This window comes from Myotis myotis, unplaced genomic scaffold, assembly GCF_014108235.1.
Source record: "Myotis myotis isolate mMyoMyo1 unplaced genomic scaffold, mMyoMyo1.p scaffold_m19_p_8, whole genome shotgun sequence".
Taxonomy (NCBI): domain Eukaryota; kingdom Metazoa; phylum Chordata; class Mammalia; order Chiroptera; family Vespertilionidae; genus Myotis; species Myotis myotis.
The window spans coordinates 34,564,420-34,589,438 of record NW_023416390.1 but is presented as its reverse complement, the minus strand read 5'-3'; the positions used below and the strand labels follow the sequence as shown (position 1 = coordinate 34,589,438).

Sequence of the window (25,019 nt, the reverse complement as noted above, 5' to 3'; positions counted from 1 at the left end):
ACAGTCCGCAAAATATCAACTTGTATTCTTCATTCACGTCACGGTTGTGAAAGACACAGGGACTGAGCAACTGTCCCAGACGAGGGAGGCCAGGGAGGCAGGACAGCCAAATGCGGTGCAGGGTCCACATGGGGTCCTTGGCCAAAGATGGGACCTGGGTGGGACAGTGGGTGAATAAGGTCTGTGGATTGCTTAACAGTGCCGTGTCAGCACTAACCTCAGGCGTGGAGAAGTGTACTGTTGGTTATGTGTGATGTTCACATTAGTAGAGGCTGGAAGATGAGGACATCTGTACTATTTTTGCAATTGTATTGTAAGACTGAAGTTGTTTCCAAATAAAAAGAAAAAAAAAAAAAAAAAAAAGTGACGGCATGATTTTATAGGATTTCAAAATCTTTTATTGGGAATGTCATGTATTAATCACTCCGGGAAATTGCCATCTTAACAATACTGAACCTTAAAAACTAACAAACGAACAGCACAGAGTCTATTTTAAAGCCTTGGGAGGACAATTAGCCAGGAGAGGCGCTGCCTTTTGGGGGTGAGCAATGAAGAGGATCGTCGTCCAAAGTCAACAGTGCTGACTGGAGAGAGGTCAAGCTGAACTAATTACACAAACCCTGGACCTGCTGTCTTGATTGCAAAAGAACTCAAATGAGCACTTACAGAAACACTCAGCAAAGCCTGAGAATCTCACAAAAGTACACACACAGTCAAGGCGTCTGCAGAGATGCGCTCTGGAGTTCCTCCAGCGGAATGAAGAGGCAGGTCAGCTAGCCGTTGGGGCTCAAGGCTGGCTTCAGCGTCGTGGGTCCTTAAGCCAGGGATGTCCAGTGCTTGAGCAAGATGCAAATTACTGATGACTCCAAATGAGCTAATGAGGGAGACCCTCCAGCTGGCTGTGTGTTTTACCATAATCCCTAATCTCCGAATTTGTGGTTTGGCATGCACTCGAATCTACAGATGCCTTCCCTCACAGAGCCTCCATTAACGCTCCTCACTCAGGAGGACATTCTAACCTTTTGTAGTTTGTCCATTACTCAAATAATCCCCCCAATCACCTAACAGAAGAGGGGGAAATCTTCATGATTCCTGGGAACTAGGAAAAGGCACCATCCAAGCCCCTAAAATCCTGATGATTTATAATAAGAAATGGCACCAGAAAAAAACTGAAATAAGGGAGAGGTGGCCCATCCTACCCGCCACTAAACCTCCCAGCGGGGGCTGCGGATGTGGTGGTTCAGGGGTGAATTCCAGTCCCCCGGCAGCCCCATTGGGATCAACCTCACCATAGACAACGGCCCAAAGGGAGAGGTGGGGGGGGGTGGGGCGGCTCTGGGAGCAGAGCCGGACATTCTGCCTCAGCTGTTCCTGCTGTCTGGTCAGCAGGCCCTGGGAGACGAAGGCTCCGTGTCCCCAGCTGACGGTAGATGGCCCCAGCTGATGGCCGGCTGTTCTAGCACGAGACTCGCAGGTCTGCGCCGCCTTATTCTAACCACAGTTCCTACTTGCACATCAGGTTACAGAAAGAGGTCAAGAAGTCTAAAATTCCCCACTTAAAAACAAATCAATCCGGGATTGATTTCCCTCTGTAAGGCTCAAAAGCATTGAACACTCACCAGTTTCTGCAGGCAAAAATATGGAGACCAGTCAGCCCATTTGGGGAAATCAAATCTCTAGAAAACAGAGGTATTTTAAGAAACAGAAGAAACTGTAAAAAATGAAAAGAACCCAAGTGAAGACGTTTAAAATACATATTCAAAGTGAGATTTGATGAGATATTCTTTCCTCATGACTGTTTAACTAATGCACTTTGAGAAAGAGAGAGAATTCTCGGGGTAGTATGAGACCAGCTAAATTACCAATGAAGGCTGAAGGCAAAATAAAGACCCATTAACATTTAATCGATTAGAATATTGTCTTCCACAGGCCCTTTTGGGACCAGAAAATGTGCTTAGGAATAAAATTCAGCAAAAATAAAAGAAAATATAAGGAAAAGGACACATTATTCTCAAGAATCATTTTAAATAAACTAGAAAAGTGATGAGTAGAAACTTCAGGATATGAACGATGAGACAGGGGACGTGGAGAGTGAAAGGCAACCCCACGGGATGGGAACAGAGACTTGCATGATGTATGTGGGGCAAAGGCTTGTCTCTGGAGCATATGTAGAGCTCCTGAAAATCAATGATAGTAAAACAGTAACACCTACCCAATAGTAAAATGCGCAAAAGACTGCAAAAAAAATGATATCCAATGACCAATAAACATGAAAAGATGCTCAACTTCATTGGCCATTTGGGTAGCAAAAATGAAAATCACTGTGAGATTATACCAGACATGCACCAGGACTACAATCATAAAAATTTAAAAACAGACAATACGAAGTGTTGGCATGAACATGGAACAACTGTGACTTCCCGACGCTGCTCACGGGAGTGTAAGTGGTGCAACAACTTTGGAAAACACACACGTTGAACAGAAACCCTTGGACCAAGGGTTCGGAGCCCCAGGCCTGGGCTCTGCCTCCTGTTACTAGGAATGTGTTGGGCTCTTGCACTGGAAACCTGTGGAAGCGGTTGGTGTAGTGCCAGCCCGGGTCCCAGCAGGAAACAGACACCAGTCCCAAGCTGGGTAACGTGAAAGAGCTCAATAAAGGACAATGAGCAATGCGGGGCCGTGTCTCCCAGCTGCCACATCTGGCTAAGCCTGCAGCTGAAATGGGCGCTGAGTCCTGAGCAGTACTTCTCACCATCTGATCTCCCCCAAGGGAGTTGTGCCCTTTAAGGTGGAGTTGAAACTGGATTAAGTTCCTCTGGATCACAGGGGCTTCCACCAGGGGGCACTGTGAGAGTGACACTGAGGTTGGGACTACTGTCATTTTGGGTTCTTCATGCCAGAGGACCAGCGGGCAACGACAGAGATTGCCCTAATGACATATGAGCCAGGTCATTCTTTGTGGCGGGCACTGCCCTGTGCTCTGCGGGGAGTTTAGCAGCCCCCCTGCCTCAGAGCCCTCCATGTCCAGTTGTGACAATCTCAAATATCTCCAGGCATTGCCAGTGAGCCCCGGGGACAAAACTGCTCCTGGGCGAGAACCACTGATCTAGGGTGTCATCCTTAACAATGGGGACAAAAGCCAAGGTTTTGGACAAATAAGCTTAAGTTCTGGTAGTCACAAAATGCCTTTGGTTTGCCTCATAATAGGGGTCTGTTTTCCTGCTGAGCATCTAATGCAGGTGAGGTTGGGATTCCAGGTCTGTCTTCAGGTAACTACTTCCATTGTCCAGGGTGACTTCACCAGACAACCTCAGGGAGGGGGAGGGGGACAACCAGGGTCCTTGGACTGAGCTGGGTCAGGTGCCAGTGAAAAGAGCCTTGTTTCAAGACCTCGTCCTGAGAAAGCAATTTGGGGGAAGCGAAAGGGAGATAAAGCTCACACTCACACTCCCCACACAGACGGTCTCTCTCTCCCACACACTCCTGCTTTCACCTGGTCCAGCTCCCACTCCCCTCCGCGCCCTCCCTCACTGGTTCCAAGGAAGCGCCACATCACGGCTTTGGCACTTGGTTTGCTCCCCCTTCCAGCCGCCTCATGCCTCCATGAGTCACAGCCTCTTGTTTATTTAACCACTTCAAGCTGCTGGGTTCCCTCCAGGCCTTTCTTGGGCAGCAGGACCTGGAGTGGGGACGGGGACGGGGTGGGAGAGAAATGCAGGCTCCTTCTCGCCTGGATGGAGGAGGGAGGAGGATGGGAGGAAGAGTCCTGGAACCTGCATGCTTCCCTGCAGGACAGGGCCGGGTGCTCAGCCCAGGAAGCACACGCACTGTGCCCCCACCCACATACATTGCCCCCCCTCCCCGCCGGACCCCGGGCCCACACCTACCAGGAAGCGGATCTGAGTGTCTGCCCCAGGAAAGGGGAGCCAGCCAGCACCCCTCCAACTGATCCCTCGGACTCAGGGTCAGGAGCTTTGGGGGTGTTTCCTCAGCTGGAGGGGCTCAGACACCCCAGGACACGGGCAGTTTCAGGGAAAGCCTGTGGAGGCCTCATCTGAGGCTCAGGCAAGGATCCCAGGAGGGGGCGAGGGGCCGAAACCCTTCTACTGACTTCTGTACGTTTGCCTTAATACGTTTTAAGGCAAAGGGGAAAGTAGACCATTTTAGCAGCCAGGAATGTTCGAAATTAGGTTTAACTGCTTCCCAAAGGAGCTTGGATCCTGTGACTTGTGAGGTCGGATGAGACCACGTCTGCAGCGTCCTCTCACCAGCCCAGCTGCCCCGAGACTCTGGGGCCTCCCCCTTCCTGCCGTGGCCTGCACTGCCCACCTGCGGGACACCGGCTCCAGGGGAAGCAGCCAGGAGAGGCCTCTGCAGGAGGGAGGCGACCCACATCCTTACTTTCTCCTGGGGACTGCTCAGAACAGGCCTCGGCTCCAAGCGAGGGGCGAGGGTGGGAGGCTGGGGTCAGGCCTGTAGCTCGTCAGATGTGACCCCAGCGACCCTGGCAGAGGACACAGCTCCAGCCACTCTCCAGGGACAGCATGCGGTCCCAGGCGGCAGGCACACCTGGGAGCAGGAGAAAGCATTCCCGTGGAAGCTGTCCCTTCTGCCGGGGGCAGGGTGGGGACACAGACACAACTGACAGGAAAAGTGGCTTTTAGACTCAGTTTTATAATATTCGGTTTCAGTTCCAAAGGAAATGGAGAGAGAAAAAGAACAGGATGGAGGGGCAGTGAGCTTGGAAACAAATCAAGATTTAATAGGGGAGTGGAGTGCGGACACGTGAGGGGAAGGGGACTCACGGGGGACCCCAGCTCTGCCTTCACACCAGGGGTGCCTGCAGACCAGTCAGGCCTGACTCGGGTGGGTGTGGGGCAGGGACCCAGAGGTCCTGGACAGGCCTCCGCCTCTCCCAGTGGAGAGGACTGACTGGCTGGGGCCCAGGTGAGTGTGAACCACCCGCCCAGGAACTGGCCTGGGGTCAGGCGCTCCACCTGTGTCCCCTCATGACTCAGTGAAGTCACATGCCCTAGTCCCATCATTACACACAAGCTCATGACCTTCACAGGCCCTGCAGCCCATGTGTGGACCCAGGTCCACACAGGATCCCTTATAGCCCTCGAAGTGAAGCCAGGGCTGGGGTCTCGGGTGGGCAGGGCCAGGGGTCTCGATGAGCTGGGCCAGAGGCTGGGCTCCAGCAGCCCCTCCCCACCCTGTGAGCACACACCTGCACCCTGCCCCTGCCCTTCCGAGGGCGTCCATCCAGGGAGGGTGCCCGTGGCGGGCTGCACTTCGATGGGGACAGACAACAAGAGTGCAGGGACAGGAGGAGGATCTGTAGGTGGGAAAGGCAAGTGAGACAAATACATTTGGGTAAATTATTTGTCGGTGGGTCCTCTTGTGCCTTTAGGTGTGGACACAAGTTCACGGGCATGTGTGTCTACATTAAATACGAGCACACCTTGAATGTGGGCAACAGCGGAATGGCTCTAGGATTAACTTCCAACTTGAAAGAAACAAAAATCTCATTTGTGAAAGACCAACTTTGTCAATTAAACAAAAACACCAGGTCTACCTTTTTCTGGAAATGCTGAGGAAACCATTTCTCCACTCGGGCACGTGGCTGTCAGTGTCGGAAGGCTGCGGTCCTTCCAGGACCGACAGGAAGGCAGTGTGTCCAGATTCCCAGCTGTGTCTAGACCAAACTAGACACGGAAGATGATAATTCAGTCTAACCAATGCTTTTCAAATATGGGAAAACCTTCAGTTACTTGTGTGTGTGTTTTAAAATATATTTTTATTGATTTCAGAGAGATAGAAACATCAATGAGAGAATCACTGATCAGCTGCCTTCTGCACGGCCCCCACTGGGGATTGAGCCCACAACCTGGGCATGTGTCCTGACCAGGAATTGAACCAGAGATCACCTGGTTCATAGATCAATGCTCAACTGCTGAGTCACACCAGCCGGACCAGTTACTTGTTTATAATTTCAGAATGGGTTTGCAAGTGCCGAAGGCTCTACGCATATTTTGGAGTAAATTGAAGGATTAGTTTCTTCAGGCAGCCTTTGCATCCCTGACAGGAAGGAGGCAGGAGTTGTGGACCTGGGCGGAGACACTGCTGGTGTCCATGGCAGTCCCTGTTCTCAGTTGCAGCTTCTGGTTTCTCTCGTGAATGAAGGCTAAGAGGTCACGGGGAGGGGAAGGGTGCTGGAGCAGGGCCAGCTTGCAGTAATGTGGGCGGGTAACATGAAGGCTGGTTTTATCCAATCTCTCTAAGCAGGGGAGACCTGGAGACAAGGGAAGGGATGTATGACTCCCTCAGACGTCCACTCAGTGCTATACCCACGAAACAAGGTGCCCCTCAGCATCCTAACTCACACATCCTTGCTCCCCACAGGCCACTCTGTGCCACCGGGGGAGGCTGCTCTAGGCTCAGACAAGGGTGCATAGGCAGAGCCCGGATGGCAGACAGCCCAGGAGGGGGTATGACAGCCGTCACTCAACCCCTTGGAGAAACATGACTGGTCAGATGGGTAGGAGATTCCTGAGGTATTTACATTCGCTGCTGTGGTCTGAACATTTTGAACTAGGGCTTGCAAGATGTCTGTTTTCTCTTTGAAACTTGCTGTCTAATCAAGTACTGCTCTCTGTGACACTTCTCCAGCCGTGCAGACTGACTTCTCTGCAGACTGCCTTTAGGTGGGTCAGAAAACCCAGTGGTGGGGAGGTAGGATGGTGCTGAGTGGCTGCACCACAAGGAGGTCTGGCTCTGGCTGAAACATTTCCTTTTGACAACCCAGGGTTAACCCTGTGTTTGCTTCTCATCAGAGCCCTCTGCTACCGCGAGGGAAGGATGGTGGGCAGAGAACAGCCCCCTGCAGATCCCCGCCCTACAACAGCAGCTCGGGCCACATGACAGGCATGGCATCCAAACAAGTATTTAGCCAAGATGCTAAAAACTGAAGCCTGCTGATCATTTGAAATGAATTCATGTTAAAAGTGCCGCAGGCAAAACTAAAGCCGCTGAGGACACACTCCCACATTTCCATCCAGTCTGTGTGTCACGGGGAAATAAATGGGTCCAGTCCTGAGTACAGTCTGCTAGGAACCGAGATTTTAAGGGCGGCATCCAACAGGCATACGGGTGCCAGACGGGAGTTGGGATTTTTGGGCCATTCTCCTTTGACACCATTCACCGCCAGCCTCACACCTCAACTGTTTTTCAGTCACGGTATTTAAGGGACACGGGACCCCTATAAGTGGGTGTTTATCACCCTATGGATTGTCGTGCATGGGGGCACTTTGCTGGCTGTCCTGGGTTGCTCCTCTCAGAGGCTGGGCACAGGCGTACGGATCACGAGAACATGATTAAATCAATGCTGGTTTCTGGCGATTCCCTCCATCATGTGACTCAAGGGAAAAATGGCCTGGTTCCTTTTATTCAGAACACAACCCTTTCCTCCAGCCCCATCCAGGAGGAAAACCATGACTCATGCTCAGGACGCAGATGCCCTGCTCAGGTGGGCGCAACGAGGTGATCACTAAAGTTCACTCTTTACTTGAAAAGATGTGTGAAGGAATCCTGGCTTCCCACTGTCTCACCTGACCCAAGAGAACGTCATCAACCATTTAAATGAAGAAATTTTCCATCCTGGCCTTAGCTTTAGCTAAAATTACACTGCTTTCCCACGACATTTTGAATGCGTCCTTCACTGAGAGAAGCAGCACCGGCGGAAGGTTATTGCTTTGCCTAAGCGTAAAAAGGATTGCATTACCCCAGGTTATTAGCTCCATCCAAAAGGCAGACCTCCATCTCCGCCAGCGGCAGTGCTGTCAGTGGCTCCGCGAGGAACCCAGGCCAGCACTACTGACAAGGACACACTCCAATTCATGAGCTGCTCCAGCCCAGAGTTAATAGATGCCTTTCCCCTGCTTTTCAATGCAGTTTATTTGCAGCTTGTTTTAAAAAACCCCCAACGCTTTGAAAGCTAGAGGACTGCTGGGCAACTTCTCGTGTCTCCTGGGACCAGGTCACTGTCCCTAATGCAGTCAGCGCTGGGCATTCTCCCAACAGCCCTGGTGAGTGGTTATGTAACTGGGTTGCAGCATCTGACTGCTAGGCCTCTCTGTGTCTGAGACATCAGACCTGCCGTGTCACATGCTCTCTCACACGTGGCTGGTCCAAACTGAGCTGCGCTGGAAGTGAAAGCCACGTGGGATGGCAGAGATGTAGCAAGAAGAAAAGAATGTAAGATGCCTCATTAGTAGATTTGATATTGATGGCATGTTGAACTGATATTTTGGACTGGGCTGAATAAAATATGTTAAAATTAATTCCATGTTTTCCTTTTTCACTTTTCTATTGTGGCCACTAGAAAACTTAAATTCCCTATGTGACACCTTCTATTTCCATTGGACAGTGCTGGTCTTTTCTAACCTTCACGTGATTCTGCTGTTGGAAGCAATGAACACAACCCTGCTAGGCGACAGGCCGACACTTGAGGACAATTGCCATCCCACCCCATCATTCCTTCTCATGCTGACAAGCCCTTCCTGGCAAGCACTCCTTCTATGGCACGTGTGTGTTAAAAAACATTTATCAAAACTTAGAAAATGACAAAATGGGTGTAAACTTGCTGGACAATTTTTTAATAGTCTGTTGACTTTCGATGGGCTCCCCAGGGATGGAGCTTTGATTTGACAGGGCTGTGAACATCTGGCACCTTATCAGTTGTGGCTCTTAGTTTACTAGTAACATGGAGAAACTCAAGTGCTGTTCTTATAACCTTAGTGCAAAGTGAACATTTTGTGAACAGATCTCTTAAAATGAGTGGAAACAGGAGTTCATGTAATTGCCACTATACAGGTCATTCCTATTTTAACTAAGAAACTCCTATTTTAAGGGAGACAGTGATAAACTAGAATGTCAACAGAAAAACCAGGATAGTGAAATTTCTAGAAACTGCCTTTGATGAAACAGTTGAAGAAATCAATTAAATATTTATTGAACAAATGCAAAATAAATGAACTCGAGGGTGTTTTAACCTGAAAATACAATAAACAACTTCAAATATTCAGAGGGCTATCACACGAAAAATGAAAGACTTGTTCAGTATTTTTCCAAAAGGCAGAACTGAACCGAGGGGTAAACACAGCACCCAGCAGGCTGCAATACAGCAGTACAAAGTGTTACTCATCTCAATAGCTTCTTCCCAATACACGTTTCCCTCTTCTGAGAAGAAACAGCACAACGTAACACTTCTCATAAGCGTCTAAAGTGTCTCAAGTCCCACTTCCACGGCAAGCCCTCCACTGCCAGCAACGGATGCACTCACACTAAGGGAGGAACCCAACAATCTGGTTCACTAAGGAAATGTCTCTTGTTCCTCATCATCCTATATCAGTGACTCGTGGGAGCGGAGGAGAAAAGAGAGCATATTCTCCAAAGAGGGTGCCTCAGGACCACCCCCAATTCAGACAACGCCCCCAGGGACAGCCTTCCTCAAACCGGATGGGATAGCACCGGGTGCGGGTGGGACAGACGCTGCCATGCACTGTGCTTCGTGAGGCGGGGGGCTGCACCTACGAGTCCCGGAAATATAGGCTGACTGCGTCGTCCTGGCAGCCTCACCCACACTGCCAGCTGCCACCAAAGGAGAACTGTCTCACCACTACTCAGCATGATGTGCAAGGACAAATATATAACATGCTTTATATTACATCTGTATTTTATCACATACTCAGTATGGAGCGCCGAGGTGCTTAATCCATCCAATAAACTGAAAATACAAAATTACATTTGTCAGGATACGGAACGCTGATGAGGTGTCATCGTAAAGCAGATGAGGCGTCAATTTTCGAGGAAAGCCACGTAATCGGTGAGCCTGGCGAGCTGCTGTTCGTTGGGGATCGGCGGAACTGGGGCAGGCTCTGGGCATGCAAGAGTCACAAAGTCAGTGTCCAGAGTAACACAGCTTTGGTTCTGCACCCCCTCTTCCCCACACCTCTTCAATTTTACATTAAGAAAACTTTCTTAGATTTGCCCTGACTTTGCACATCTGAAAAATAAGCCAAGTCATCTTGAACTTTATGAGTTTTCCCAAACTGGGAGTAAAGCCCCGTCGGTGTGTTGTTACTGAAGCTAACATGCAACATCCCTTTGAAGAGAACACAGCTCTCCTTGGAACGACCCCTACCCACGTGACATGTAACTCCACGGATGAACCACCGAGTGCTTCCCAGGCGAAAGCACTGCTCTGGGAGGGCTTCGGTGTCGATGAAGGGAAAACACAAAGACCACACTGTCAGGGTTCCACTCTGGCTTTTCAGGTGGCAGCTGGGATGCTGCTGAGATGCTGCTGAGGCCCCATCACGGCTCCCCCTCCCGACACTAAGGCGGCCCCACGGCTGGGCCCAGGGCACTAGCGCTCAAGGTGAGCTAGAGGGGAACCCACACGTTCACTCTTACAACCACGTGTACTATTATCAATACCAAATAAAGAATTTAATCTCTTTACAAGGTTAGAACTAAAACAAAATAAAAACTACAAAAAAAAAATGAAGAACAATGAAATGTATTTAACTGAGTGCATGAGATTACATACCTGATAAGGGAATAAACCTGTTAAAGGAGACATCCAAGGCCCCTGCAACTAAATAAGCAAAACATAAAGTCCACTCACAGAAGTCATTACAAGGAATTTCCACACACACACGCATTAACGCCATATGCATGTACGGCCACTATTTGTCAACAGAGATACCACTGCCCTCTATCTGACTCGCTTCTCTTGTCCTCCAGACCGCTGGGCCTGGCTTCCCCCTGCACCGCGCAGGGCTGAGCACCCTGACATCCGCGACACTCGACTGTGGAGCAACGCCAGACAGGAGCTCGGTGCTGAACAGACGGCAACGGCTGGGGGGTGGGCAGTAAGGCCACTCTCGCCCGGGCAGCAAGAAGCCTCCTGGTCAGTGGAAGGAAACCAGGGCAGGACCGGGCCTGGCCCGAGCAGAGAGGAAGGCGTAGGGGCTGGGAGCTCACACTGAGACAGTGCAGCCAACGCACCTAATTTAAAGCCTTAAAAGGAAGACCAGGTAACGTAATTGTGTGAAGGTGGAAGGCACTGAAAGTCTTGTTTAGAAGAGTCTACGTGTCTAAGTACAAGAGGAAAGGGGAACATCTGAGTATCGAAATAACTTCCTAAGGCAACAGTTTAGACAGTAAGGACAAACAGTTAGAAATGGCTCCATAAATGAAAGAATGGGAGATTAATATTTAGTAAAAGTTAGGTTGTAACAGGAATTATAAAACACCCACATAAAATAGTTTTTTGTACAGGAGATACATTTTTAATAATTAAGGTAAAACTAGGTGACTTTTAAGATCCTTTCCACCCTACATGTCTGTCATTCTGTATTTAATATGTGATTTATTTTCATTTTGCTAGTACAGCAGAATCTTATATCAAGTTACTCAAATTTAATGTCTGAAAACTAAAGCAGTCCCAGGGAGTTCCATGCTGTGCACACGGGTGAAGAGCTCCACCTACCTGGCTTTTTGGGCATGACCATTCTTGTGGTGGAGTCAGCTTGCCATCCTTGCTCCAATATCCCTATAAATGTGTATTTAACACAAAAATGAAGAAATAACTTTTTGTAGTTTTTATTTTGTTTTAGTTCTAACCTTGTAAAGAGATTAAATTCTTTATTTGGTATTGATAACAATACACGTGGTTGTAAGGGTGAACGTGTGGGTTCCCCTCTGTAGCTCATCTTGAGCGCTTACTCTCAATGGCATCACTTTTTCGGGAGACCTGACACACGTAGTTTAACCTGTCACGTGCAGTTTTACTAGAAAGAAATGCTACAGTGTTTTCATGTAATCTTAATTTTGAAACATTTGTGAGACAGATCAAAGCTTCCTTTTACTTTATCAGGCTGGTATAACCACTAATAGATGATGTGTTTTCTACGAAGTACTATGGTATTAACATGATCAGTTATTAAAAACAGATATAAGAAAAACTTACATGGTACTTTATGTAACCACTGTATCAGTAATAACAAAGGTGATGGAACCATACAAAGAACAGCTGACATGTACAGAGAGCTGACCAGTAGGCACATGGTAGGTGCTTTTATAGGATTTTACATCATCACCGTAATAGCTCTCTGAAGTGCACATGCAACCATAATTAAACAGATGTGGGAAATGAACTAGGGCAGTGATCAGCAAACTGCGGCTCGTCAAACTGCGGCTTGCGAGCCACATGCGGCTCTTTGGCCCCTTGAGTGTGGCTCTTCCACAAAATACCGACTTCTGCGCATGGGCCACGAAGTTTCAATTGCACTGTACTTGTGTGCCCGCACGTGGTATTTTGTGGAAGAGCCACACTTAAGGGGCCAAAGAGCCGCATGTGGCTCACGAGCCGCGGTTTGCCGGCCACGGAACTAGGGAATTCTGGCAATTTGTCCTAGGTCACATAGCTGGCACAGGTGTGGGACCACACTTCTACCCAGTATGGACTCTGGGGTACAGCATTTATTGGATTTCCAGAAAAGAGTCAAATAAATAAATGCTTGCTTGAGTAAGTAATGGTAAGATTTCCTCTGAGAATTTTCATCAACCTGCTTCTAAGGGTCTAGAGCTGTGCTAGACCTTGGGCATATAAGGATAAGATGTGATGCTCGATGGAACTCCGTTTTGCCAGAGAATTAAAACGTCAATCATTATAAAACAGTGCCACACAGCGTGTGCAATGTTCTAATTCACTCCAGCACGGGAGAAACAAAAATGCAGAAGCACTTCTGGGGACCAGCGGGCAGGAGTGGGTGCCAGCTCCCAGGGTAGAGGGACCGGTAAAATCGTGAGGGAGAAGATGGGCTGGAAAGGGATGCTGGGATGAGTCCACCAAGTCAGAGTGAAGTGGGATTTCTAAATGAGCAATGGGTCAACTCTTCTCTCTCGATAACTTGGTGGCATTGGCACTTGCCCTGGTAATGACCATGTGGGTATTCACATACTGTGCCTGCCATCAAGGCATCTGCTGCCCGGCCCTGCTGGGTGCTGGGCTGCGTGCTTGTCACCTCTCTAAAAAACATGCACAGCAAACACCTCCATTTCCCACTTTCCCTGAAAGCAACAAGTCGGCCGACCATACCTTTCACAGCCTCTTCCACAGGGAGCCCGACGAACGCTGCGAAGTCGTCCGCGATGATGGAGGTGTAGGCCTGAGAGACCAGGGCGAAGGCCCGTCTCCTCGTTGCCTCTGTGTGGGAGCAGAGGGTGGGCAGAGTGACCAAAGGGCTGACGTGTTTGAAAGGCGTAATTAAATGACATTATTGTTCTTGTCCAAATGTTGTGAGACTAGATCAACCCAAAGACTTCTGTTCATTGTATGAATTTATAAAAGAGTCAACCAGGAAGACTGGAAGCAAGTGTTGGGGGTGGGGGAACGGAAAGATGGAGGCAGGGACGAGTTTCATTATGTTTCATCAGGCTTTTCATCTTTGCGCATCTATGCCCTGGATTGATTAGTAATAAAATCTAGAAGTTAGAAACATCACCTATGGAAGGCTGAGGTTGACCAAGTCTAAAGCACGGTCTCTACTTTCAAAAAACTGGTTTAAAAAATCTAAACCCCTACCTTGAAGTTATCAGAGTATTACCAGATTTCATTTTAGTAGCAAAAAAACCTGACCAGAGCAATTCCAATCTAGAATTAAAAGACAGTGATGCCCTGAGCTGTCGATGTCATCACAAGCAACATGAAATGAAGCAGCATGATTATAACAAATGGAAGAAAGAGTTCTGAAAACTGCCCCATTAGCAGAAAATATCTATTTTTAAAACACACCACTGCCTTACTTCAACACTGCAGCACTTAGGGAACAAGTCTAGTCTAATTTGATTCTTAACCACAAAGCAACACTACCTCTAAGTGCTTCCATGATCGGCTGGACCGTCTCAGACCACTGGTGAGCGTTGATGGTCGTGTAGATTCCAGGGAAATCTCTCTGCCAGATTCTCTGTCCTACTGACCAAATGCCCCCAAGTTCAGAATTTGCCTGCAATAAATATTGTCTTTGAGGATATTCACTATACAGATTCATTAACAACTGTATCTTAAAACAATTCAACATTTCTTTTAAGAGATGTAATTACCTTTTAGCTCAATACTATAAAAAAGGTTTTAAAATACTATGAACAGTAAAGTCTATTTATGTTTGATATATTTTTATTTCTTGTTAATCCTCACTTGAGGATATTTTTCTATTGATCTTTAGAGAGAGTGGAAGGGAGGGAGGTAGTGGAAAAGAGGGAGAGGAAGAGGGTCAGGGAGAGGGGGAGTGTGAGAGTAACATCAATGTGAGAGAGACACATTGATTGGCTGCATGTGGGATTGAACCTGCAACCTGGGTATGTGCCCCTGATCAGAAATCGAATCCAGGACCCTTTGGTGCTTGGACTGATATTCTAACCACTGAGCACACCAACCAGGGCTGATATAAATTTTTATTGTAATAGCAAATTAAGGCATGAGCATGCTGTCCAAAGAACTAAATCTTAGAATTATCTTAAATATTATTTTCAAAAGAAGTATTTGTATTTGATTAATACATGTATGTAATACACAGAATGTATAACTGATATATATACATAAATATATATTTTTAAAATATATTTTTCTTATTGATTTTAGAAAGGAAGGGAGAGGAAGAGACAGATAGAAACATCAATGATGAGAGAGAATCATTGATTGGCTACCTCTTGCACGCTCCCTACTGAGGATGGAGCCCGCAACCCAGGCATGTGCCTTTGACCAGAATCAAACTCGGGACCCTTCAGTCCGCAGGCCGACACTCTATCCATGAGCCAAACCAGCTAGGGCAATATATATATATATATTTTAGGACATAAGTAATAGCAAAATGGCTAATTGCACAGACTGCCAATCTAAGATGTCTAAGGCTAAAGTTGCCAGTAACATCATGCACATAAGTGATGGCTGTTCTTTTCTTAAGCCCATGAAGCTGGAGGAGCATTAACAGAATGACCCGGACAAGAAGAAGGAGTGAAAATACTAATTTGGTCTGCTGCTGAATACTGATAATCAACAAAGGATTTTGGGTGGATTCTTGGTAATTTTCTGAAATTTTCACTTCACATTTATGCTAGACACAGTGAATTGCTTGAAAGCAAAAATTTACTTCATTCCACTTTGGTTATTAAGAGGTTATTTCATCTAATCTCCTACCCAAAATAAGAAACCTAAAGTCTTAATTAGCAAAAATAATCTTAATTTTGTGAGTAATCATCATTTTTAGACTATCCTTATAAACATTACCAGGTTCAAACAAGTCCCATAATAGAAAGCTGCATAAATCAGTTAAAAAACAACAGACACCAGACCTTTATCTAAACTGGCTCAGTTGTTTACCTGGTTAAGTGACACATGAAATGTCTCAAGAAATCTGATCAGCAGGAGCTGAGTATACAGACTGCTACATCATCCAAGGGAAATTAAAATCTCTGATTAGAAGAATTTGAAGATCTATTTTTAAACTTTAACACTGGTTTAATAACAATATCTGTGAACTATATGGGAAAGAAAACAAACTTTTATGAGGTGACCATTTAAATGAATGTTGTTACTGTATTAAAGTAGAAAAATAGAAAGGATACTTACAGATTTTATAGCAGGTGGTATTCTTTTCCAAAGATATCTTGCATTATTCCTAATTTTCACCCCCAAGAAAAAGTAAGCAATAAAAAGAAATCACCTCAGTAAATGTTTAAAATTCTAGATCCCAATATGAACATACAGAGGTATACTTTAAAATAGTCTATAAAATACAAAGTGAAATTTAGTTTTACATGAATTTGTTCAGGGAAAGTAATAGTAGTTTTCCAAATTAAAAGACATGAAATATATTTACCAAAGTAATATTTTGCCATTTGTAGTAAGTTAATTTTAATTAATAATCCAGATCTTAAATTAAGGCAACAGTACACTAAAAGCACAAAGATTTAAGTAGAACTGCCTAAATAATTTCCCCGGTGTCCCTTGACAACACATACAGTACACATGCTTTTCTCCTTGTCACCTCTCCTCCCCGCAGTGGGCACAGAGCCACCAAAACTTCAAGGCAGTTTTTAAGAGTTTGGGAGCCTGAACTACAACAAACACAGGATGACAAGATTACAATAAATGAAACATAATTTATGTGATATGTGTGTGATAAAAATCTCGGTTTAGGTTTTTAAAAGATATGAAAAAAAGTTTAGAAGAATAAAACAAAATTTAACAGTAGTCATCGATGGGTCATAGAACTCCTACCCCTTTGCAGTCATGCTTTCTGACTTTTCTTCAACAAATATGAATTAAAAATAATTAACAAGCAGAAAGCTTTCAAGAAACCTCATACATATTGGCAATAAATTCCTCTTAATCTCCTCAACCTTCCCTTTCAATTTCTCTTGGTTTATTGATTACACGTGAAGTTAAATAAATGAAGGTAATAAGAAAGTTTTATAAAAAGACAAAAAGGAAAGATCAATAGGATTACAGCAAGTTGAAACTGACATTGTAGTTTCTAATAACAAACTGGAGTGCTTTTTAGGTGTATGTAAAACAAATGTAGTCTAGAATAACTCAGCCTCATCATAATTTACGATTCAGTATTTGACACAGATGTATTAAGTACTAGAATAAAAGATACAGCTCCTCGTGCCCATGTTTTAGTGATGGTATTTTAATGCATGAATTCTCTATAACCTTGAGGAAATTGCTGCTCTTAGCTTTAGTAAAACGTACTTACATGTCATTATGGAGCAGATATAAAGCTAGAAGCTGACCATACACTGGGGGTGTAGCAATTCCTCCAGGTGCCTAGAAGGCCAAAATGAAAGAGAATAACCTCATTTACATTTATTTTAAAACCTAGAGTATCAAGTTGAAATGTGTTGTTGGCAGTGACTTATCTCTTCAGTGTCTTTATTTGAACGGGAATATTTAAATGGGATCCTTTTCTCAAGTCTCAAATTCTTATATAAATTATCTTACAATTATAAGAAACAAGTATTTCCAACAGATTCCTAAAGCATGATGATTCTGCCCATTGTATCAAATATGTTGAATATCTAAGTAAATGAGTAACAAACAGAAAAACATCACAGTTGAGTTAGACATTTCTAACCTCACTCAACTTTCATTCATTTAAAAAATCGATTGTGTCTATTAGTAAGCAGCTGTTGTCTCCTTTGGCTAACTTTTTCATACATGCTTTTTTAAGTGCCTTTCTAAAATAAAACCTTAACTTTAATAGCTGGATGATTTAACTTTCGCCTCTTACTTATCGGTAAACTCGTCTGCCAACATATGGGACCAACAAGGGCTTCCTGAGCTAAAAAAGATTCCCATGGTTACACCTTCGGTCTGTGTATGCGCGTGCACACGTCTTGAACAAAATCCACATCCCTCCGCCCGCCCCCGCCACCGGGGGTGGGGGGACATGTTTTAGTAACACGAGCAGCACAGTGGAGGGTGTAAGGAGCAAAGATGAGCAAGATTTTCGGGCTCATTAGCTAAAGACGAACAACAAAAAGCTCCCAGCGAGTTCGGGCGGCTGGGCCTGGGTCCTTGGCCATCCGAGCAGGCCAGGGCGCCGGACTCCGCACGCCCAGCTCCCGCGCCCTCCCGGCGCCCACGCCCAGCCCCGTCCTCGACCCGCAGGCCCCGGGCCCGGTTACCCTGGAGACCAGCGCCGCCCGGGGCCCGGAGACCCCGCGGCTTCTCCCCGCGCTATGCGAATGGTTACCTCGAGCTCCTGGTTCTCGCACTGATCTAGCAACTTTTTGAAACTAAAGGCACCTTCTGCCATGACGGCCACGGGCATCTTCCCTGCCGGTCCCACTCCTGCACCTTCCTAAAGAGCAGACCCCAGGCTGTCCGGCGGGGCGTCGCACAAGTGATGACGTAAAGCCGCCGTCGCAGCGTGGACCCCTGCGCAGGCGCAACGTCGGTCCTGGCGCGTCGTAGGTCGTCGCGGTTGCCGGGCAGTGGTCGCCGCCGCTCTGGCCGGCGCTCTCGGTGCTCTGGAGGACTGGCCCGGCCTGGAGGGAAGTTCTGCTGTGTGTGCGTGACCAAACACCTTGGCGGGGAGGGCTTCGGGCCATGTTTGGGGGCTAGTCGATGTCTCTCTTCTCTTTGAGGCTTGACACACACGCAAACGTAAAGGTCCAAAGCGGAGCTTTGGTTCTGCCCCCACACCTGCTCCGTCAGTCCTCCCCCCTCTGGGAAGGGCACACTGTCCTTCCACGTGGGGGACCCCACTTCCGAGGGCAGCCGCCCGGGACCAACGACTTGGATGCCGCGCTCTGCAGACCTGCCCACCTGCCTCCCTCCAGGCAGCCCCCACGCTGCCAAGCGGCCACAGGTTTTCTGAAACATCAGTGTTTGTTTTAGCACCTGTCCTACTAGCACCGCCCACCGTAGGCGTTAAGAAAGGACTGAAAGGAAAGAGACCTTCTCTTTCAAGCTATGTCAATGCTATAATTTCAGCACAATCCAAGGAACACATCCGCATACTGCACAGAAGTAGAGTAAGTAATAATAAAACCATTTTTGCAAAAGTTCTGAAAGGGCCTGGAGCTAAGGGCAGATAAATGTTAGGGGAAGTTTGGAGGCATAAAGAAAGCTGTAGAAAATAATGGCTGTGGAAGGTGCCCAGGGTTTATAGATAAAGCGCGGAAGAGTGAGGGCAGGGGATGAGGTGAGCCCCTCACCTCCTCCGCGAGTTCCCTCTGCACCCGTAAAACCAAGGTAACATCCAGGCTGCTCTGCAAGGCTGCTCTGAGGATTGAGTGAGGTCAGTCTTAGTCCGTGTCTGGGCTAATTCATGGAGATTACTGTTAATGCTAGGAAACTAGCCAGGAAAGACTAGTTTGGGATGTTCCTTATTCACACAGGGTGTGAAGACACATAGTTTTAAATATTTGATAAATCAAACATTATACTTAAGTTTTCTGGAGGTAAAATGATTCTGAAGAAGTAACTTTGAGTTTTCTTCTCTTCAAAATAGAGGGCGGAAGGCAGGTGGGGCAGGAGTCTGGGGACCGCCTGGGAGCGACCTCAGACCTCCCCACCAGGGGGTGCAGCCGCACTGTGTAGGATCTTAACTTCCCTCCTGTGGAAGGACCGTGGACAGGCCTGGGTGGAGCTGTTAGATACAGGCTTATTTCGTCTGGGTTTTTAGCTCAGGGCAGTTAATTCCTCCTCAAAATTACTTTCTCAAATGGAAACCTGGGGCGCTGTGCTTTTGACAAGCCCCTTTCTATTTTTCTTAAAAACAAATGATCAACAAATTTATGTGTGCCAGAAAAATACACGCAGGATACAAGAGCAATAATATAGACTGTGAGAGAGTATTGGCATCGTCTGCTTCGGCCTGAATCTGAAATATGGGGGAGTCGGTTTCAGGATGTCACAGAATCTGGCTGGTTAATCAGATCACATCCCCTGAAAGACAATTCTGCCATTAGACAAACAAATCTCCTACTTCATAATGTGTTTTGCATAGGAGCCATTCTATGTCTGATTTTTAATATTTTACATTTTTGTAAAACACAAAAGGTAACATGTCAATGAGGGAGTGTTAGAAGAATCTGTAGAAAATGGTAAAATGTGTCCAGTACACCATGTGAATGAGGTTTCCTATTAGTGTCATCCTAGTCCATTGTATATAATCTAGCCTCACTAGGAGTTGCATAAATCCTTTTGGGGAACAAGGCTGTATAAGTAAGCCAACGTTGTTAAAATATCCACCTTATTTTTCCAGTTATTCAGTCGTATGGGAAATATATGATATAGGTGACATCTCAAATGCTGGAAAGTGATTGGCTTTCTAATAAATGATGCTGAAGCAAATAACCACACTCAACCCATACACAACAGTAAACTCCAAGTGAATTAGAAATATAAATGCAAAAAATGAAGCCACACAGTTCTAGAAAATAACACCAGTGAAGTCCTCTGTGGGGGAAGCTTTTTCTTTATGACTCAAAATCCACACTGTAAAGGAAAAGACGAATAAAGGCATAAAATGAGCAAACACATAAATATTGAAAAGATTCCTATGCTTGCCCGAAATCCCACATGCAACACTGAAAAATTCAACTTGGAGGATGATATTTTAATACAGACCAGAATCGCAGGGCCGATTTCAGAAACATACGAAGAGTTCCAAAAGACCCAGGAGAGCCAGGTCAGACGGCCACATTGGTGGTGGTCTCCTTCCTCAGTGTCTCTAAATCCCCCTGGAAGAGAGGCCAGAGCCACTGGACAGAGAGATGGAAACCCTCAGAGACCGTTTACAATGAAACCGGGTCACAAGGTGTTCGAGAGAACTTCAAAATACAAGCAGACGGAGCCGACCACGGAAGCACAAAGTCACGTGTGTTTTTGTCTGCATGAAAAAGCAGATGAAGTGGCAGTGCATCGGAATGACCCAAGCAGAGGAAAACCCCAAATAGCCATGGTTGTCACTATAAGCACAGAAGGAGGATTTGGGCTGATGAAGCTTCGGTCTCCCTGAGAGTATGGCAGCTGTCCCAGGTGAAGCTGGGGGGAAGGAGAAGGGCTGGAGCTGCTCAGACTGTTGACTCTCATGATGGACCCACAGGGACTTGCTTTTAGGGTGGGACCCCGAGCCCAGAAGAAAATGCTGGGAGTGGAGTAAACATTGCTCAGAGAGGAGACAGTGAGGAACAGGAGAGCGGGTCCAGATGCAACTGAAGGAGGACACAGAGCCAGGAACTTTCAGAATCCAAGCTGCCGTATGTTTAAAACACTCCCCACAAATAACAGCGAGGGGCTCTGAGGATTTGAAAAGCTGGTGTGAGCCACGATTCCTTCTAAACGGTCATGAAAACCGCATCACAGAAAAATGAGCAACGGAAAAGGACTGAGGGAAGTCCTGGGTGAGTTTCAGGTAAAAAACCGAGGGAAATATACCAAAGCCCTTTAGGAAAATGGGAAAGATATGAACAGACCGCCCACAAAATGTACACATCAACACATAAGAAAAAAATGTTCGATTTTATCCCTAATGAGAAACAGATACTGAGACACCGTTTTCACGTATCAGGTTGGCGAAAAATCAAAAGTTGGACAACACACCGTGTTGCCGGGGGTGGAGAACAGGTGCCCCCATGTACTGCTGGGGGTGGAGGAGCAACGAAGTACCACTCTGGAGGGGAACATGACACAGTACATCCAAACTATAGATACACTCACAGCACTGGGCTGAATAGCATCCCCCCAAATTCATGTCCAACTGGAGCCTGCATTTGTGACCTTGTTTGGAAATGGGGTCTTTGCAGAATGTAATTAAGTTAAGATGAGGTTGTGTTAGATTAGGGTGGGCCCTGATCCAATAACCAGTATCCTTCTAAGAACAGACCCAGACATACAGGGAGAAGGTGACAGCTGGGGTAGAGATTGGAGTGCTGTGCCTATGAGCCAAGGATTGCCGGCAACCCAGGAGCTGGAAGAGGTGACGAAGGATGCTCCCCTAGTGCAGTGGTCGGCAAACCTCGGCTTGTGAGCCACATGCGGCTCTTTGCCCCCTTGAGTGTGGCTCTTCCATAAAATACCACGTGTGGATGCACAAGTACAGTGCGATTAAAACTTCGTGGCCCATGCGCAGAAGTTGGTTTTCAGAAAGGAGACAGACGAAACAAGTATACAAGATGAGTGTTGTTGGGAGAGTTGGAAGGGGTCAACCTCAGCGAACGTACCTCGATCAGATTGGGGACGTTTTTAGCAAAGGCCAGCGTAGGAGTACCCTAATTAAGTTAATAACAATGTACCTACCTATATAGTTTAAGTTTAAAAAATTTGGCCCTCAAAAGAAATTTCAATCGTTGTACTGTTGATATTTGGCTCTGTTGACTAATGAGTTTGCCGACCACTGCCCTAGGGCCTTCCTGGAGGGCATGGTCCTGCCCGAATCTGGACTTTGGAGTGTTAGCCTCCAGAACTGTGAGAGAATCCACTCGGGGGGTTAGAACCTCAGAGTTTGTAGTACTTTGTTGTGATAGTCCTGGGCAATGAACACATGCCCTTCAGCCAAACAATGTCACCTCTAGGAATTCATCCTGAAGACACCTCAAAGGGTACAACAAAGAATACACACAATCTCATTCATTAGGGCATCGATGGAAGATTGGTTGACACTTAAACTGTGGCACTTACTCTTAGTGGAATGCTCTCTAGAGCTACACAGCTCTGCGAAGGGATGAAGAATGCCGATCTGAGCTGTGGGACTGACTCCAAAGGTAGTGCCACCAACCCATCACTCGCCCTGCACACATGAGGGAGCTGCATGGAACTCGGCTGGCGCACGTCTTGCTTCGTCAATAGGACACAGGAGCGAATGGAGCCAGTTCTTTCTGCGGACTGGCAACTTCTACCTTCTCTCCCTTGGGGATCACACAAAAGATGGGGAGCTGACAGGAAATATGGCCGGGGCATCCAGCAATGTCAGAGGGTGTCATGATCCAGGACATGGAAATCATGGTCTCTTTGGCAGGTCTGGCTCCCAGGGAAGACAAGAAGGCCTGATTCTCTTGGCCAGGGGTGGGAGGTATGGGGAGGGGCTTTTAAAATCATTCAAGTCCTTTGTTCCCACTCTCTCCCACCCAAAGTGGCCTTCAGATTGAAGGCTGGTTCCCAGGAAGCCAGCAACAGCAGAGAAGGCACCATGCACCAGTGTCTCTGAGCCGTGGATGGACTGTGGTTTCCACCTCCCCCATCCAGGGGACAAGCTGGCGAAGCCTCCTGATTTCGGAGTGACCGGTGACGTAGCTCAGGCAGAGCAGATGGTCTTCAATAGCATTCGATACAGATTTAATGGTGGGGTTGGGGAAAAATAAAATTACTTCCACAAAGTGGCTCGGCTGAAGTGGCATTATGTGTACGATGATAGGACTTTGATTTTGCTATTTTGTTAAATAGATATCTAATTGAAGAATTTAAATGTAAGTGCCCCGCCTAGGGGGTGTCAGTAGCTGACAGTAAGAAGGGATTTGGTTGGCCTTTATCCTTGGTTCCTGGGAGGTAAATAAACTTTTGGAATTTCCCGAGTGATGGGAGTGTCTTTGCTTTCCTGATGGGCCCCTTGGACCACACCTGGAAGTCTGTGCCAACGAGCTGACTCATGGGGGCCATCAGACTCTGCACTAATGAGATGGCTCGGGATGCAGGCTGGCTGGGCCAGGAAGACCAGCGATGTGATTAGAGAGTTGGGCTTTGAGCCACATGCTATCAGCACGACATCTGGGGGCCGGTGGGGGCTGGAGGTGGAATTTAATCATGCAGGTGATGATTCAATCAATTCTGCCTTGGTAATAAAACCCCAATAATCTCCGGATCCTGAAACTCTGAGGAGCTCCCTGGCTCTGCAGCACCGTGAATGCTGTCATACATCAGCAGCGACAGCAGGGTGTGGCATCCCGGGACCTGGGAGCTTCCAGTTCAGAACCCTCCCAGCCCCAGATCTGCTCCCGGGTCTCTGTCCTTGGCTGGTTCTGACATAGCCTTTTGCTGTAAGAAATCTGTCCTTGTACGTTTAGTGCTTTTCTGAGTTCTTTGAGTCAGTTCAGCGAATTATCAAGCCCGTGGGGGACTGTGGGGACCCCTGGGTTTGTAGAGAGCTGGTCGAGTGAGTGTGGCCCTGGGGACCCCCAGCTTGCAGCTGCTGTGTGAGTCATGGCTGGCGGTTGGAGGACTGCACCCTTCACGTCCAGTTTGGCAAAGCCTGGGTGGTGATGAAGAATGAGAGGTCGGAAAGGCATGAAGGGGAGATGGGGTGACCATGTGGGCGGGGGGAGGCTGGGCCAGCGGGTAGGCTGGTGGCCTGGAACAGGCTCCCATGTCCCTGTCAGGCCTCTGCATCCGCTGGGTGGTGGCGGCAGTGGGCGGGACCTGGCCTGTGCTTCGGGTGGGGGTCTGTGGGGCTGCGGGGGTGCCCTCACAAGTCTGTGCTGGTGGGGAAGGATCGCTGGATCGTCCTGGCCCAGCTGACCCACCGGGTGGGGGTAGAGTCTTCCAGGGGCCACAGATCCCAGACCCAACGCACAAATCAGTGACAATAACTGAGCTCAGGGTACAACCAGAGAGGCCCTGTCCCCTGCAGGTACCGGCACGGCTGCTTTTCCATTTAGGCGGCCGCCCTGCCCAGGCCAGGAGGTCTGGTCACTCAATTTTCAAATCACGTCAACAAGTATCCATGAACGGCCTCCCTGGTGGCTAAGAGAACAGTAAGTGGCAAAGGAGTCATTCCCCACCTCAACACAGACGGCAGGGATGCTGAGCCCACAGAGCCTTGACAGGACACGTGGAAATACTGAGGTCCTGGAGGGACACTTAGGGGCTGGCTCTTCTGAAAGCTGGGTGGGCACAGAGCGGAGCACAGAGGAGGTCTCCCAGAGACAGACCCAGGGAGGTGAGGCAGAAATGCCCGCCAGACCGTCTCCACCCAGGAGGAGGCGATGGAGAAGTCCGGCCTAGGAGCCGCTTGCGGGCCGGCTACCCAAGTCAGTGGGGTTACTCACGTCAACACAACCTGGCTTTCCTTGTCCAGCCGCTGCCTCCGTTTCCTCTATGTTGGTGCACTGGCAGGCGGCCCTCCCTCGGATTACAACAGCTCCCACCTTCCTATCTTAGGTTCAAGTGCAGCAGGAGGTAGTCCCACTGGCTTGGGTGCCCAGCAATAGACAGTCACTGTGATGCTGGTGAAATGCTCTGATGGGCTAGACCCAGGTCATGTGACAACCCTAGACTAGAGAACAGGTGCTTAGAGGCCAAGTCTGGATGGCGTCTCCAGAAGTAGGGAGAATGGGTGCTAGGTGTCCCAGTCAACCAACAATGACGAACACTCGCCAGGCCCCACCTCACAGGGTTGTGGAGCGGCTCAGTGCGTTAGTTATACATGTAAAGTGCTCGGAGC

At 47.6% G+C, this 25,019-nt stretch overlaps 2 protein-coding genes across 6 annotated transcripts; both read right to left on the bottom strand.

The window, feature by feature from the left end:
* Positions 1-386: 386 nt before the first annotated feature.
* LOC118661643 lies at positions 387-8,480 on the bottom strand. 2 transcript variants are annotated; one of them, XR_004969418.1, is made up of 2 exons: positions 1,620-8,480; positions 387-836 (listed from the first exon to the last, which is right to left on the bottom strand). XR_004969418.1 is itself a non-coding variant. In XM_036319881.1 (2 exons), exons 1-2 carry the CDS (start codon positions 5,604-5,606, stop codon positions 4,419-4,421), a joined length of 948 nt encoding a protein of 315 aa, XP_036175774.1. In that variant the 5' UTR covers positions 5,607-8,480; the 3' UTR covers positions 387-4,418. The 2 variants fall into 2 exon arrangements, 1 of the variants encoding a protein (XP_036175774.1); XM_036319881.1 differs by having other exon boundaries at positions 387-5,338; positions 5,579-8,480.
* A 511-nt stretch (positions 8,481-8,991) lies between these two features.
* On the bottom strand, positions 8,992-17,996 carry COPS8 (COP9 signalosome subunit 8). 4 transcript variants are annotated; one of them, XM_036319882.1, is made up of 8 exons: positions 17,829-17,996; positions 16,830-16,900; positions 15,698-15,746; positions 13,943-14,075; positions 13,169-13,276; positions 11,558-11,620; positions 10,613-10,669; positions 8,992-9,938 (listed from the first exon to the last, which is right to left on the bottom strand). In XM_036319882.1, the coding sequence occupies exons 1-8, from the start codon at positions 17,904-17,906 to the stop codon at positions 9,859-9,861; spliced, it is 639 nt and encodes a 212-aa protein (XP_036175775.1). In that variant the 5' UTR covers positions 17,907-17,996; the 3' UTR covers positions 8,992-9,858. The 4 variants fall into 4 exon arrangements, with proteins under 4 accessions (XP_036175775.1, XP_036175776.1, XP_036175777.1 ...); XM_036319883.1 differs by having other exon boundaries at positions 10,613-10,660; positions 17,829-17,994; XM_036319885.1 differs by lacking the exons at positions 8,992-9,938; positions 10,613-10,669 and adding an exon at positions 10,680-11,162 and having other exon boundaries at positions 17,829-17,995.
* Positions 17,997-25,019: the final 7,023 nt, after the last annotated feature.